Consider the following 12,884-nt stretch of genomic DNA (forward strand, 5'->3'; position numbering starts at 1 on the left):
TTTCCCAAGCCATGCTCATTTATTTGGTGCTTCAGAAATCGGATGAACAAACCAATAAAAAGTGGAAAGAATCTTTGGATTTTAAGACGCTGCCGACGTGGGGCGACTGTGTGAAGGTGCTGGAAAGGCATTGCCAATATTTGGAGTCGATGGAAGCTAGCCACACAGGATCAGCAGTTATTCCAGGTAACAGCAAAGCTGCATTAAGTAAGGTAAGGAATCAGCCAAAGGGATATTCATTTACCTGCTCCAATACGCCGTGCTCTGTTTGCTCAAGCACAAACCATAAAATTTCTAATTGCGATCGTTTTAAGTCTTACAACATCACCCAGCGATTCGACCAAGCGAAGAAAATGGGACTTTGCATCAATTGCCTGTCTAAAGGACATCAAATGGCTCAATGCCCATCAACCCACAGATGTAAGGTTTGCTCAAAGCAGCACCACAGCTTACTCCACCGCGGGTCCACATCAGCCCAACAGACAACAAATCCTCCACCATCACGCGAAGCCGCAGTGCACACACACATGCACAATTCGTCGTCTGACAATGTTATTCTAGCAACTGCCATGATTTTAGTTCGTGATTCGTCAGGTGATTACAGACTAGGCAAAGCCCTGCTAGATTCCTGTTCTCAGGTGAATTTTATTACTGAGGAATTCGCACAAAGACTGTCGTTACCGAAAAGTAAACAAACCATTGAAATCCATCAGTAAGTTGTCAACAAACATTAGATACAAAATTCCAACTAATATAAAATCGCAGCAATGCGAATTCGAACTTCCGCGAACGTTCTGCATTACGCGAAAGCGATATTTTTTGATTTGATTTGATTTGATTTATTTCATATGGTGATCCTAATACAAAAGTTATAAAATTTATGAGTAGCATTAGGTTTACAATTACATATTATGAATCATGATACAAAAAAGAAGGTAGTTCCATTGTCACTTTTTGGTCGCCATATTAACAACCTGACAATTAAGTAGATTGTGACATTTCATGCTACCAGACCCAATATCTAAAACCCTTCAAATTTTATTATTAATTCTTTGGTTATTTACAAACATTTTTTTCTTAGAATCGAAATTTGAACAAGCAAAAGGTATATTGTTGGGTACGGCTCGGTTACTTGTACAATAGTTTTGGGTTAATGTGTCCAAATGCTTAACCCAAAGCAAAAAATTTTCACACACACATGTGGTCAAACAATTACACGTTAGTTTAAAATAAAGATTTCTAACTTTCAGATAAAAATTTACGAATAAATTCGGTTTCAAGTATGAACTTTTTTAAAAGAAATACTGTGGTCAGCGTAGCCGGAGTTGGACTTACATTTTCCCTGTCAAAATTCTAATTTTACCCAATTTTTTAATGGGTCCGTCTCCGCTTGATACCACAAAACCATTGAACAAATAGCCGAACATTTCCCCTTTTGTTTTTGAAAGAGATGGGGTCTAATGCTCAATAAGTTGATAATTGTGTTTCTAGTTTCCACACTAACAATAAATCATCAATTTAGTTCACACCCCCTCCAATATTGAACAGTAAAATATCTTTGTTTTTACCCACAGAACAAATAATATTGTCGAAATATACTAGAATTAGATAATACTCACTTGTCTGAAAGTCATGATGCCCATGGGTCCCAAAGTAAATTCCGTTTTCAAGTTACTTGAAAGACATGAACAAAGACAATATCGAAATGTGTAATTTCAGTGTCTGAAATATATCAGAAATAAACGTATCCGATATAGAAAACTGTAATAGTCGTGGCTAGCTAGTACATTGCGAAATAATCAGATGACAAATGACACTAAAAAATTTTAAAATATGTTTAATAAAATTTTATTAATGCGAAAATAAAGATTTTGACAAGTAGTTATCGAATTTACTGTAAAATGTAAAGGGGTTTAAGAAAATATATTAATTATTTTTAAAAGGTAAAGGTTAATACAACTATTTTATTTATACTCCCAAATTTAGGATATAAAATCCCTTATATCAAAAAAAAATTAAATTGGTTAACGCCGCTTCGAATTTTTTACAATTGAGCAATTGTCAAAAATCTCCTTTTTAATCAAAAAGTTGTTTATTGAAACTACCTTTTTTTTGTATCATGTTATGAATCATACGTTTAAATAATGAGTAGAAAAGAAAATTAAAAATAAGAGGAAAAATAGAAAAACAAAAGAAATACAAGTAATAATAGTTACGATAATAAACAGAAATTAATTACCTTAATTAATGCAACATTACGCGTGATATTTGTAATGGTGATTGTAAGGTGAAAAATGTACGACTGAAACTACGGTTTAGTTTAGGCACTTCTTGGAATATTCCAAATAATATTACCCTCGCCGATGACGAATTTTACGTACCCAGAAAAATCGATTTGCTGTTAGGTATGGAAACATTCTTTAGTCTGCTGGCAGTTGGCCGGATGAGACTTGGAACAAATTTACCAATATTGCAAAAAACTTTATTAGGGTGGGTTATATCGGGTCGGTTCTAATCAAGCAACAACTTTTCTCAATGTTCATGTTTATTTACAGCACTGACTCGTTGGATGCCAAGCTGGAGAAGCTATGGAGAATTGAGGAAGTAGCTGTCAATGCCGAGCCTTGGACTCGCGAAGGAACGATTTGCGAGTAGACGTACAGAACCACTGTTTCAAGGAATCCAGCTGGAAGAATAGTAGTGAAATTGCTATTCAAGGATGATCCCTCCTGCTTAGGCGACTTGTACACCACCGCACTGAGATGATTAAACGCACAAGAACGTAGTTTAGCAAAATTATCACACTTGAGAAAATAGTGTGTATTTCATGGATGAATACGAGCGTTTGGGACACATGAGCTTCATGGAAAATCCGAATTTGGGTGAACCGCACTCTTACATCCCACACCACTGTGTGCTAAAGCGCACCAGCACAAGAACAAAACTTCGTGTCGTTTTTTTATTCTTCTTGCCGGACTACAAATTGTGGCAACACCAAATCCAGCAAGACAAAAATGCAACTCTGTCTTATTCGTTTAGCGTTGCTCTTTTTTGTCTTCTTTCTTTTTCACTTCTGGAAATCATCCAAAACGATCGCGTGTTCATTGGTATCTATACATCCATATATGTAAATTTTATAACTTATTTTTTGATAATAAGAAAATATTGTACGAGATTTATTTATAATAAATAAAGCGTATTCGTAAGTGGCACTACATCCACATATTGGTGACCCCGATAACTGAGCATTGCTACATAATTGCACGCGAACATAACCTCAAATTAGCGGGTGCGCCGTAATCTTACTGGCACCAGCATTATATCCATCTGCATCAGCTATTCATCGCCATCCAACGTTCAATTATGTGCACGGCTTGGTCTGCCGTTCCTACCGCATCCGGCACATTAGTTTATGTTCAGTTAATCGCACATCGAAGGTTCTCACTGCAGTTGGTCGCCAAGATATGCTGTTTATCAGACCAGCGCTGACTATTGTTATGTCTGGCGAGCTGCAGCAGCTGCCCATAATCCTGGTGGGTGCATCGTCGTTCATTATGTAGAATATCGAATCGTCTATCTGCTCAGCCAAATCTGTTCCCCTACGATCGTTTGACAGGCTTGAGTGCCAAAGATCGTGGTGCGCATTAAAGTCACCTACTACCATTCGGTTTTCACCGCTGAGGAGCGCACCTATGTCAGGGTGATATCCTGCCGGGCAGCAGGTGACAGGGGGTATATATACGTTGAATATTTCGAGCTCAACATCGCCTTACCGGATAGCAATGCCCTGACATTCTAGGGTGGTATCCCTGCGGTGGATGTCTACTTCGATAAGACGATACTGCACGGTGTGGGCGTGATGAACGCTAAGCCACCACCATTATCTCGTTCGCGATCTCGACGGTGTACGTTTTACCCGGCACAATTCAACAATGTTGAATTGCTGTGCAACTTCGTCTCTTGCGCAGACCTGAACATGCCCTAAAGTGGCACCAGCCAAGGCAGGTGTTGCACTTGACAGATGTCATATTACGGAATATCCTGGTCTGACATACCGTGCAAAGAGTTGTTGGCGGCGGCGTGTGGGTGGTGGTGCGGTTGTGTGTGTTCTGTGGTCTGTCTCGGTTGTGGTGTGGTCTATTGTGTTATGTTGTTGTGGTGTGGTGTTTGTGTGGGACTGCTCAGGTGGACTGGGGTTAGCCGTGGAGGCTGTGTCCGTAGTCCTGAGCAGACTCTGAGGTGACTCCACCCCTCGCAAGCATTGCACTTGACTGAGGTGGAGTTGTGGCGTAGTCGTCTCTGGCATACACAGCAGGTGTAGGTTTCTGGCCCTGGGTTTGACTCGATGCCAGCCCTGAGAAGAAAAAAACGTAGCGAATGTAGCCCTATGGACGAACAACTTATGAGATACTTCGCCGACCTAAACGGGGTTAGATCGCCGAAATAACAGCCCTTGGTCGGGTAAAACACGAGTCATTCCGGTACGTAGAACCGGCTGTCGTGGGAGTGACATTATTCGACCCTCTTGATTTGTTGACGCCTGTTACCATTACGTCAAAAATTTTATTGCAGGAGTTATGGCTGCTTAGGTTGGATTTGGACGAATTCGTGCCTCACAACATTCATTCCGTATGGACAAGCTTTCTTAACAGCGTATTGGACCTATCATCACTTAAGGTGCAAAGGTATTGTCTTTCAACAGACACCCAAGACCTTCAGCTGCTTGGCTTCTGTGATGCGTCCATTCTAGCATATGAATGCGTCATCTATGCAAGAATAGTTACCAAGTCCGGAAGTGTTATCGTTCGCTGTCTCATCGCAAAATCCAGAGTCGCCCCCATCAAAAAACGGTCGTTTCCAAAGCTAGAACTTTGCGGCGCTCTCCTTTTAGCTCGTCTTTTTTCAAAAATCAAATCAATTTTTTACAATAAATCTTTGAACGTTTTTCTCTGGACAGATTCACAAGTGGTCTTACATTAGCTGAAGATGCACTCAATAACGCTTTCGACGTTCCTTGGAAATCGGGTTTCAGAAATACAGGAGGTATGTGCCAACACACAGTAATCCTGCAGACATAGTTTCCAGAGGATGTACGGTGGCAGAGCTCGGCAGCTCAATTTGGTACACTGTACCTACATTTTTATACAAACCCATGGATGTTTGGCCTAAAAACGAAAACAAGGGCATTGATATGGAAACCATGATAAAAATATAGTAAGGTAGAACCGCTGAGAGTCCCTTTTAAGATTCTTGACGTTTCCAAACAATTTAATTTTTAAATTTACTCACAAACTCACACACACATTTTCATTTTCAATCTCAAGCAACAACAATTTCGAACAATTTCAATTTTTTATTTTCACTTTTATATGATTTTGAAATGTTGGCAAACTTCAAAAAAAAATCATGGCCGACAAATTGAGAGAACGGTTATACCTTGCTATGTTTTTATCATGATGGAAACCATAGAAGCCGAGAGGCGAAGTCAGGATTCACCACAACANTGGAGGTTTGGCCTAAAAACGAAAACAAAGGCGTTGATATGGAAACCGTAGAAGCCGAGAGACGAAAGTCAGCATTCACCACAACTATAAAAACCAACCACATTCTTGAAGTCGTCAATAAAAAGAGCTCGTACACTAGCAGCATTCGATTAATCGGCTGGATGTTTCGATTCGCTAATAATCTACGACCTGTTGTTAAGTCCAATGAGTGAGGACCTCTTTCCTCACAAGAATTGCATCATGCCCTGCTTTGCATAATTTGTAAAATACAACAAGAACATTTCGCTAATGATATTCATCTTTTGCAGAAAAATCTTACCACAAATGGACAATTGCGTTATTTGAACTCTTTTCTTGAGTCGGTCAGAGGATTTCAATTACTGAGCGTTGGTGGGCGTTTAACTCAGGCGGACAATCCAGAAGAGAGGAAACACCCACTACTATTGCCAAGCAAATGCGAATTCATCATCAACTATGTGCGACATCTTCACCGCAGTCATTATCATGCTGGACCAAAGGCCCTCGTAGCTTTGATAAGGCTCAAATTCTGGATTATCAACGCGCGTGAAGTGGCAAGGCGAGTGGTCAGATCATGCATACATTGTGTACGCTACAAGCCAAAACTGATGGAGCACCTACCAGTTGAGCGATTGACTCCGTCACGCCCGTTCGTCCGCTGCGGCATTGATTTCCGTGGACCTGTTGACGTTTACCTGCGAATTAGAGGCGAGATACCCTACAAGGCCTACATCACAATTTTCGTTTGTTTAGCTACCAAGGCAGTGCACATAGAAATCGTTTCGAATCATTCTACAGAAGCGTTTATGGCATCTTTGAAGCGGATGAGCGGAAGGAGAGGCTTGCCATCTGATATATTTTGCGACAATGCGACAAATTTTGTTGGCGCTTGCAATAAACTTCTGAAACTAAAATCATTTTTATTTGAAAAAGTAAATCAAGACTCAATTATTTCGTATTGTGCTAACGAATTTGTGAATTTTAATTTCATTCCCCCTAGAGCACCTCATTTTGGCGGGCTCTGGGAAGCGGCCGTCTTAATCGCAACATGGCAAACTCACGGCTTGCTTATNGGCGGGATCTGGGAAGCGGCCGTGAAATCAGCAAAGGGCCATCTTAATCGCAGCATGGCAAACTCACGGCTTACTTACGAGGAACTCACAACAGCCTTGGTAGAAATCGAAGCGGTAATGAACTCGCGGCCAATAACACCATTGTCTTCCGATCCGAACGACTACGAAGCATTGACTCCAGGTCACTTCATTATTGGCGACGCACTAAAAGCACTTCCGGAGCGAAACGTGTCATCCCACATAAGCAATGCGCAACAGTGGGCACAAATGGCTACAATCAAACAAAACTTTTGGAAGCAATGGTCACATGAATACATCATCGAGCTACAAATACGCTCAAAATGGTTTGCAGATCGGCCAAACATCGAAAACAACACAATGGTCATCATACATGAAGACAACTTACCACCGCAGAAATGGCTTATGGGAAGAATTGTAAATTGCATACCAGGAAAGGATTCGAAAATTCGTGTGGTTGATGTTCGCACATCGAAGGGAATCATTCGGCGCCCCATCCACAAGCTAGCAGTTTTGCCAGTTTGAAATGCATTTCAACGGAGCCCGGATATTGGGTCACCGATGGGGAACCATTGCATTCGTCAATCATATGGTAGTTATGTCTTTGTCATCTATTTTATTATATACCTAAAATATAGCCAAGGTCAGGAATGCGTATGTTATTCACCCCAATGCAGTTAAAATTTGTGTTTGCATTTTCTTATACACACCTATGTACATATGCTCACCCGCTATTCTCATATTGTTTACTTGAATATACTCCCGCTATGCTTCGCTCTTACAATTATACGCACATATGTATATTTGTTCGTAAGCTTTCGCTGATATAAAGTGCGTTCGTTTAAAATCTCCAGCAGAAACCAACCAACTGCCAAATTCCGGCGAAATGTCATCTGTTCGCTCACAAGAGAGAAATATCCAAAATAGTACGCGAACAGAAAATTTGCAGAAACTTGCAAGTTAGACGAACAGCTGATATAATTTTTGTTTACATTCAAATGTGTACAATTTAAAACGTACGAAAAGTTATCACAAAGTGTTATACTGACACAGTTTATTGATTAAACAAATAACTACTTATTTCTTACAAGTTTAATTAGTCGCATTTTGTAATTTGTTGGCAAATTGCTGTTGGCAAAAATTTTTCCAGCAGAAACCAGCAGCTTCCCCTCAAAATGAAATGTCACTTTGCTCTCTCAATTTCCCCTACTTTGCAAGTTTTTTGCGTACGCGAACGCAAAAACTTGTAAGTTTTGGTTAAACATGAACAATTAACAGCTACGCGAACGAACCAATAGTTAATCATATGCATATAGGGACAAAACGATACTAGTAAATACCAGTACATACTCGATAATTTTCGTCCGATACCAAGTAACTTTGGTATCGATACTTTTGAGCCGAGTACTGAGTAGGTATCGGAAGAAAGTACTTGTATCGAGACCCGATTCAGTGACAATTTTATTCCCAGATTTTTATTTTTTAATCCAATTATTATTGTGAATTGTTAAAAATTTTTAAACTGTAGTTGCCAACGCAAAGAAGTCCTACAAAGAAAGACCCATTATCATCGAATCTATGTCCACTTTTTCTGAAAACTTATATTTGGCTATAGGAAGCAAGGTAAATTGAAAACGCAACGTCTCCAAAAGGATTAACTAACGTGCTTGTTTTATTTCTTCCCGTTTATATTCAATTTAAGGCAAATTTTCTAAGTTCGAAAATTCGAGTAAATTCGATAAGCTCACAAAAACATTTAAATATTTTAATTTGCAACGGAACCTTTTGCAAAATTCTTGAAGGAAATGTTTTGAAAGGTTGTTTTTCTCTCCTTTAAAATTTCTACAAATGAACTACTTTTCACTCTAAGGGCCAAATTCACAGTGCGTAGTTAACTCGGAATCGACAGTTAACTAAAGTTTTTCAGAACAAAAATCTGTAGTTAACTGCCGATTCTGAGTTAACTACGCACAGTGAATTTGGCCCTAAGCTAGCCATATGAATGCCTGCACTACACTATAACTTTGTCCTCCAAAAATTATCAACATTATTACTTCTTTCAGAAATATAACATTGTTACTCTGCAAAAATGCTGGTGACCAGTGTTATAGAACAGATAACTTTTATTAATTAGTTAATTTGGACAAAATAAGTAATTATGTATAACAAATAAATAATTATGTATAACAAATAAAATACGTACATAAAAAAGAAGCAAATTCTGTTAACAAAATTCTGTGGGATTTTTACAAAACAACTTATCGGACATCGCACCTTTTTCTGGTCTCCTAGTAAATTATGTTTTAAAGCTTAAGGTTTTTCTTAAAAAGGTTAAGCACCATTCTTCTAAAATCAAAAATGATCGTCACATAAGTTATTTTGACAAAAATTCATAGATATGTGCTAGCGTTTTTTAATAAACAATTCTTATATATGTATAAATATCGATATAAGTAGGTATCGATACTGTCAGCCCGATACTTAGTAGGTATCTATACTTTCTTTCGATGCTACTTCCAAGTACAGGTATCGATACTTCCATGGTATCGTTTTATCCCTATATGCATATATTGAACTTAACATAAGCATGCCTGCATCAATGCTGCATTCCTATTTTACAACGCTTTTATCAACTCGCAATGTTGTGACTCCAGAAACTTTCAATGTTGTGTGTCCAGACACCATAAAACCTTTGCTTAAAAGAGCTTTGCCCGCGGGCAAGGGAGTGCCTATCAGTGCTTTAAATGAAATTAATTGGTGCTCGTATGTATGTACACTAGAGTGGTCCAAAAAAATAATGTCGGAGTTTTAATGCCGGCACACCCTAAGATTGATCTATATCGAAAGAATATACCCCAATTTTTTTATTTTGAAATCAAAAAATATTTAGGGAGTGATGAAAGCGCTCAAAGTTTTCCATGTATTTTATATAGAGGTGAAACATCTTTTCGTAGAAAACGTGTAGAATTCTTGAAAATCAATATTTTTCGATCGGAAAAGTTTACTTATCTTCAGGGGTCTCCCTGTAATAATACTCAATTGTTTTTTAACAATTTTTTCATGGTAACTATATTTTATAGGTCCTCCAAAGCCCTTAGAAAATGCAATGGGGGGACCAATAAAAAATCTTTTATGATAAAAACTGGTTAAATAAACAATTGGCTATTAATACTGGAAGTCTCCTGAAGAGAACCACAGTTTCCGGTCGAAAAATATTGATTTTCAAGAGTTTTATACCATTTATACGAAAAATTGTTTTTTCTCCATATAAAATACATGGAAAACTTTGTGCGCTTTGGGCACTCCCTAAATATTTTTTGATTTCAAATAAAAAAAAAGGGTATATTTTTTTCGGTATATAACAATCCTAGGGGGATTGCATATGCATGTGTGTGTATCAATCTATTCCCTGCAGAAAAAAATTATCAATTGCTAAAAAATAACCCACTTGTAGTAAGCTTTATTGCGGGATTTCTATAAAATATATAACTTCTAGTTAGCTACAAAAAGCTTACTTGAAACTAGTTGACAAGTAATGCAGGAGTAATGAAGGAGATTGTTTTCTTTAAACGCGTTTCTATTTAAATATCCTGCACTTCGCAAATACTTTTTCGAATTGAGGACAAATAAAAGGAACATCGAAATTTCATATTATCATTTTGAAGTTATGTCTGACGGAGTTCGAATATGGGACCACCTACAGCAGAATATGGAAAAAATATGAAATGTAATAAAATAAATAAAGTAAATAAAAATAAAAAAATTAAAAAGAAAATTTGTTTTTCCTATTGGTATTTTATGTCCAAAAGTAGTTTCTTACAAGTTATTTAAATGAAATGCAGAGGTAACAACCCTTGACTACATCTAATGCAGAGGTAAACCACCCGACTATTTCGCGGCCATCGCCATAGAAATATAGTTAGATTTCGTCAAAGAAAATATAGAGATAATAAGTGACTTTAAGCTCCTTCCTAATCAACTTAACGTTAGCTTATAGTTAGATGCATTTCCTGCAGGGTTAATATCGTTAAATTATTTTAATATCATTTGCAAAATTTTATACAGACAAGACTAACAAGTAGAAAATAAATAAAATAAAAAACTTTTTAATATGCGTGGTTTTATAAATGGACTTAAAAGTAACTTTTGATTTTGAAATTTTAGCAGATGTCATTATAAACAATTTATGAGATTGAAAATGAAAAGCGTGGGCGCATGCATGTATGTAATACTCCTATATCGGCAGTAAGAGCTAGTACCGTCCGAAAACATTGCAGTACAGATATATGTATCAATAAAACCGTACAAAAGAAAAGGAACACATACGTTTATAAATAAACATATACACAACACATACACAAAAACGGCACTCACATACACAATACATACGAGGGATGTTGCAAATATTTGCATTCGCATTCGTTATGCGAATGATTCGCATCATTTTACACATTCGCATTCGACATTCGCATTCGCATCAAATGATACGAATGTTTTGCGAATGCGAATGTGTGAATGTTGTTGAAATGGCTCTAAGTCTGTCTAACCAGGGTGCGGGCAATAACCGGATTTTAGCTTCAGGCGCTAAACGGTTAAGTAGTATATCAAGCAAAGGCTCGGATGTAAAATCTGGGGACATTAAAACATTTTAAATAAAGAAAAACGGGATCATCTCGGTGAAAATCCGATTGGTGGAAAACTAAACAAAAATACGACAGATTTACAGATCTGGGCCGCAAATATTTGAGCGCTGCACCCGCCGTTGCAAGCGAACAATTTTTTAGTGCAGCCGACCTTATATACAAGCCTCTAAGCAATCGCCTCATGGGAGAAAAGGCAGCAAAATTACTTTTTTTTTTAAATATAATATGTTCATTTTCAACTTTGACTACAAGATTAAAGCACTGTATAGGTTAAGCACTCGTTCAATGTTCTAATACTTTACAAAATTTTTAAGTAGTAATAAAAACGATGACTTAACATTCGCATTCGCGAATACACAAAACCCGTACCAGACTGTCTCGCTTTGATTTCGGAATGCTTACACATTGGGAAGTTAGCTTACTGCCAACATATGTAGAAGTATTACAAATATGGGCTCATGTAATAGACTTGAATTGATATGAAAAGTAATATATGTGTACATACATATGTATGTGGGTATATGAATGACGATCGCTTGAAATCGATCAAAAATTTTGTACAACGCTTTTATCAACTTGCAATGTTGTTTGTCCAGACTGCTATAAAAGCTTTTCTTTTGCAAGGTTCCTATAAAAACGCATACTGCAAAGGGCGACATCTACCTATAGTTGAGAAGTAGATGTCGCTCTATGCACGACGTACGCTACAGCGGAAATGTACGACACGCCATTTCTTTAAAACAGCGTTGTGCAGAGAGAGCTTTTACTCTGCTTGCGCCTATACAAAATTTATAGAAAGCTTAAAAGAGTTTTACCCGCAAGATCTATCCATAGAAGGTCGCGCATTGCCTCTCTCTGCGCATGTCGTCCCAGAGCGATTTCTTGCTTTCACGGCTTCATGCCGAAAAACCCATAAAACTTGATTTTTCACAGCGGCCAAGCTTTGCAAAATTGTCATTTAAACTCGCTATATCTCAGACGTTTATGATTCGATTGTTTTGAAATTTGTACATAATAAACTAGATTCTATTCTGAATATTCTTAATACTCATTTAAAACGAAATGGCGGATATTTTAATATTTTTATAAAAATTAAGGAGGTGGTTTTTACAAATGCAAAAGATGTGTTATGAAGTTTAACATTTTTGGGAAAGTTTCAGGTTTAGACAACAAGTAGTTCTAAAGTTATAACAATATTATGGTGACACCCACGAGCGGGCGCTCGCCCCTAGATGACAAATATTTTTACTGGGCACTTGTACAAGTAATTTTGGAAGTATGTAATATTAAGTGAAATGTTGAAATTCATAAATTTATCAGTGTCATATAACTAACTAAAGCTCTACATACCTACAAATGTATGCATATTGTGGAACCTCCATTTGTTTTACAATTTTTAATCTAAGAATACTTTGTGAAAGTTTATTAATTTGTCAATTTTTGAAAAACTTTCATTTACAATTTTTCCCTGGTTTGGAACGCTATAAAATTAATTTTTTAAAAAATATAAGTTTTTTACTAGTCACTTAGTAAGCAACAATTGCTGACCCCGATTTTTGAAAATGCCATTGGTTACTCGTGAAGACAATGCTGGAAACAACAACCAGCCGGTAGATGCCTACAACGTC

General features: G+C 37.4%; 1 protein-coding gene across 1 annotated transcript; it reads left to right on the forward strand.

The window, feature by feature from the left end:
* The first annotated feature begins 11 nt into the window (after window positions 1-11).
* LOC108359838 (uncharacterized) lies at window positions 12-2,655 on the forward strand. The gene is made up of 3 exons (XM_017611904.1): window positions 12-212; window positions 315-712; window positions 2,556-2,655. Exons 1-3 carry the CDS (start codon window positions 12-14, stop codon window positions 2,653-2,655), a joined length of 699 nt encoding a protein of 232 aa, XP_017467393.1.
* Window positions 2,656-12,884: the final 10,229 nt, after the last annotated feature.

Source organism: Rhagoletis zephyria, unplaced genomic scaffold (genome assembly GCF_001687245.7).
Source record: "Rhagoletis zephyria isolate East Lansing unplaced genomic scaffold, Rhagoletis_zephyria_1.1 Rzeph_scaffold_00476, whole genome shotgun sequence".
Classification (NCBI taxonomy): domain Eukaryota; kingdom Metazoa; phylum Arthropoda; class Insecta; order Diptera; family Tephritidae; genus Rhagoletis; species Rhagoletis zephyria.

Coding starts and splice junctions, on each gene's coding strand:
- LOC108359838 (XM_017611904.1), top strand. CDS start 12: ATGCTCATTTATTTGGTGCTTCAGAAATCGGATGAACAAACCAATAAA. Junction 213..314: donor GCAAAGCTGCATTAAGTAAG/GTAAGGAATCAG, acceptor GATCGTTTTAAG/TCTTACAACATCACCCAGCG. Junction 713..2,555: donor CAAACCATTGAAATCCATCA/GTAAGTTGTCAA, acceptor GTTTATTTACAG/CACTGACTCGTTGGATGCCA.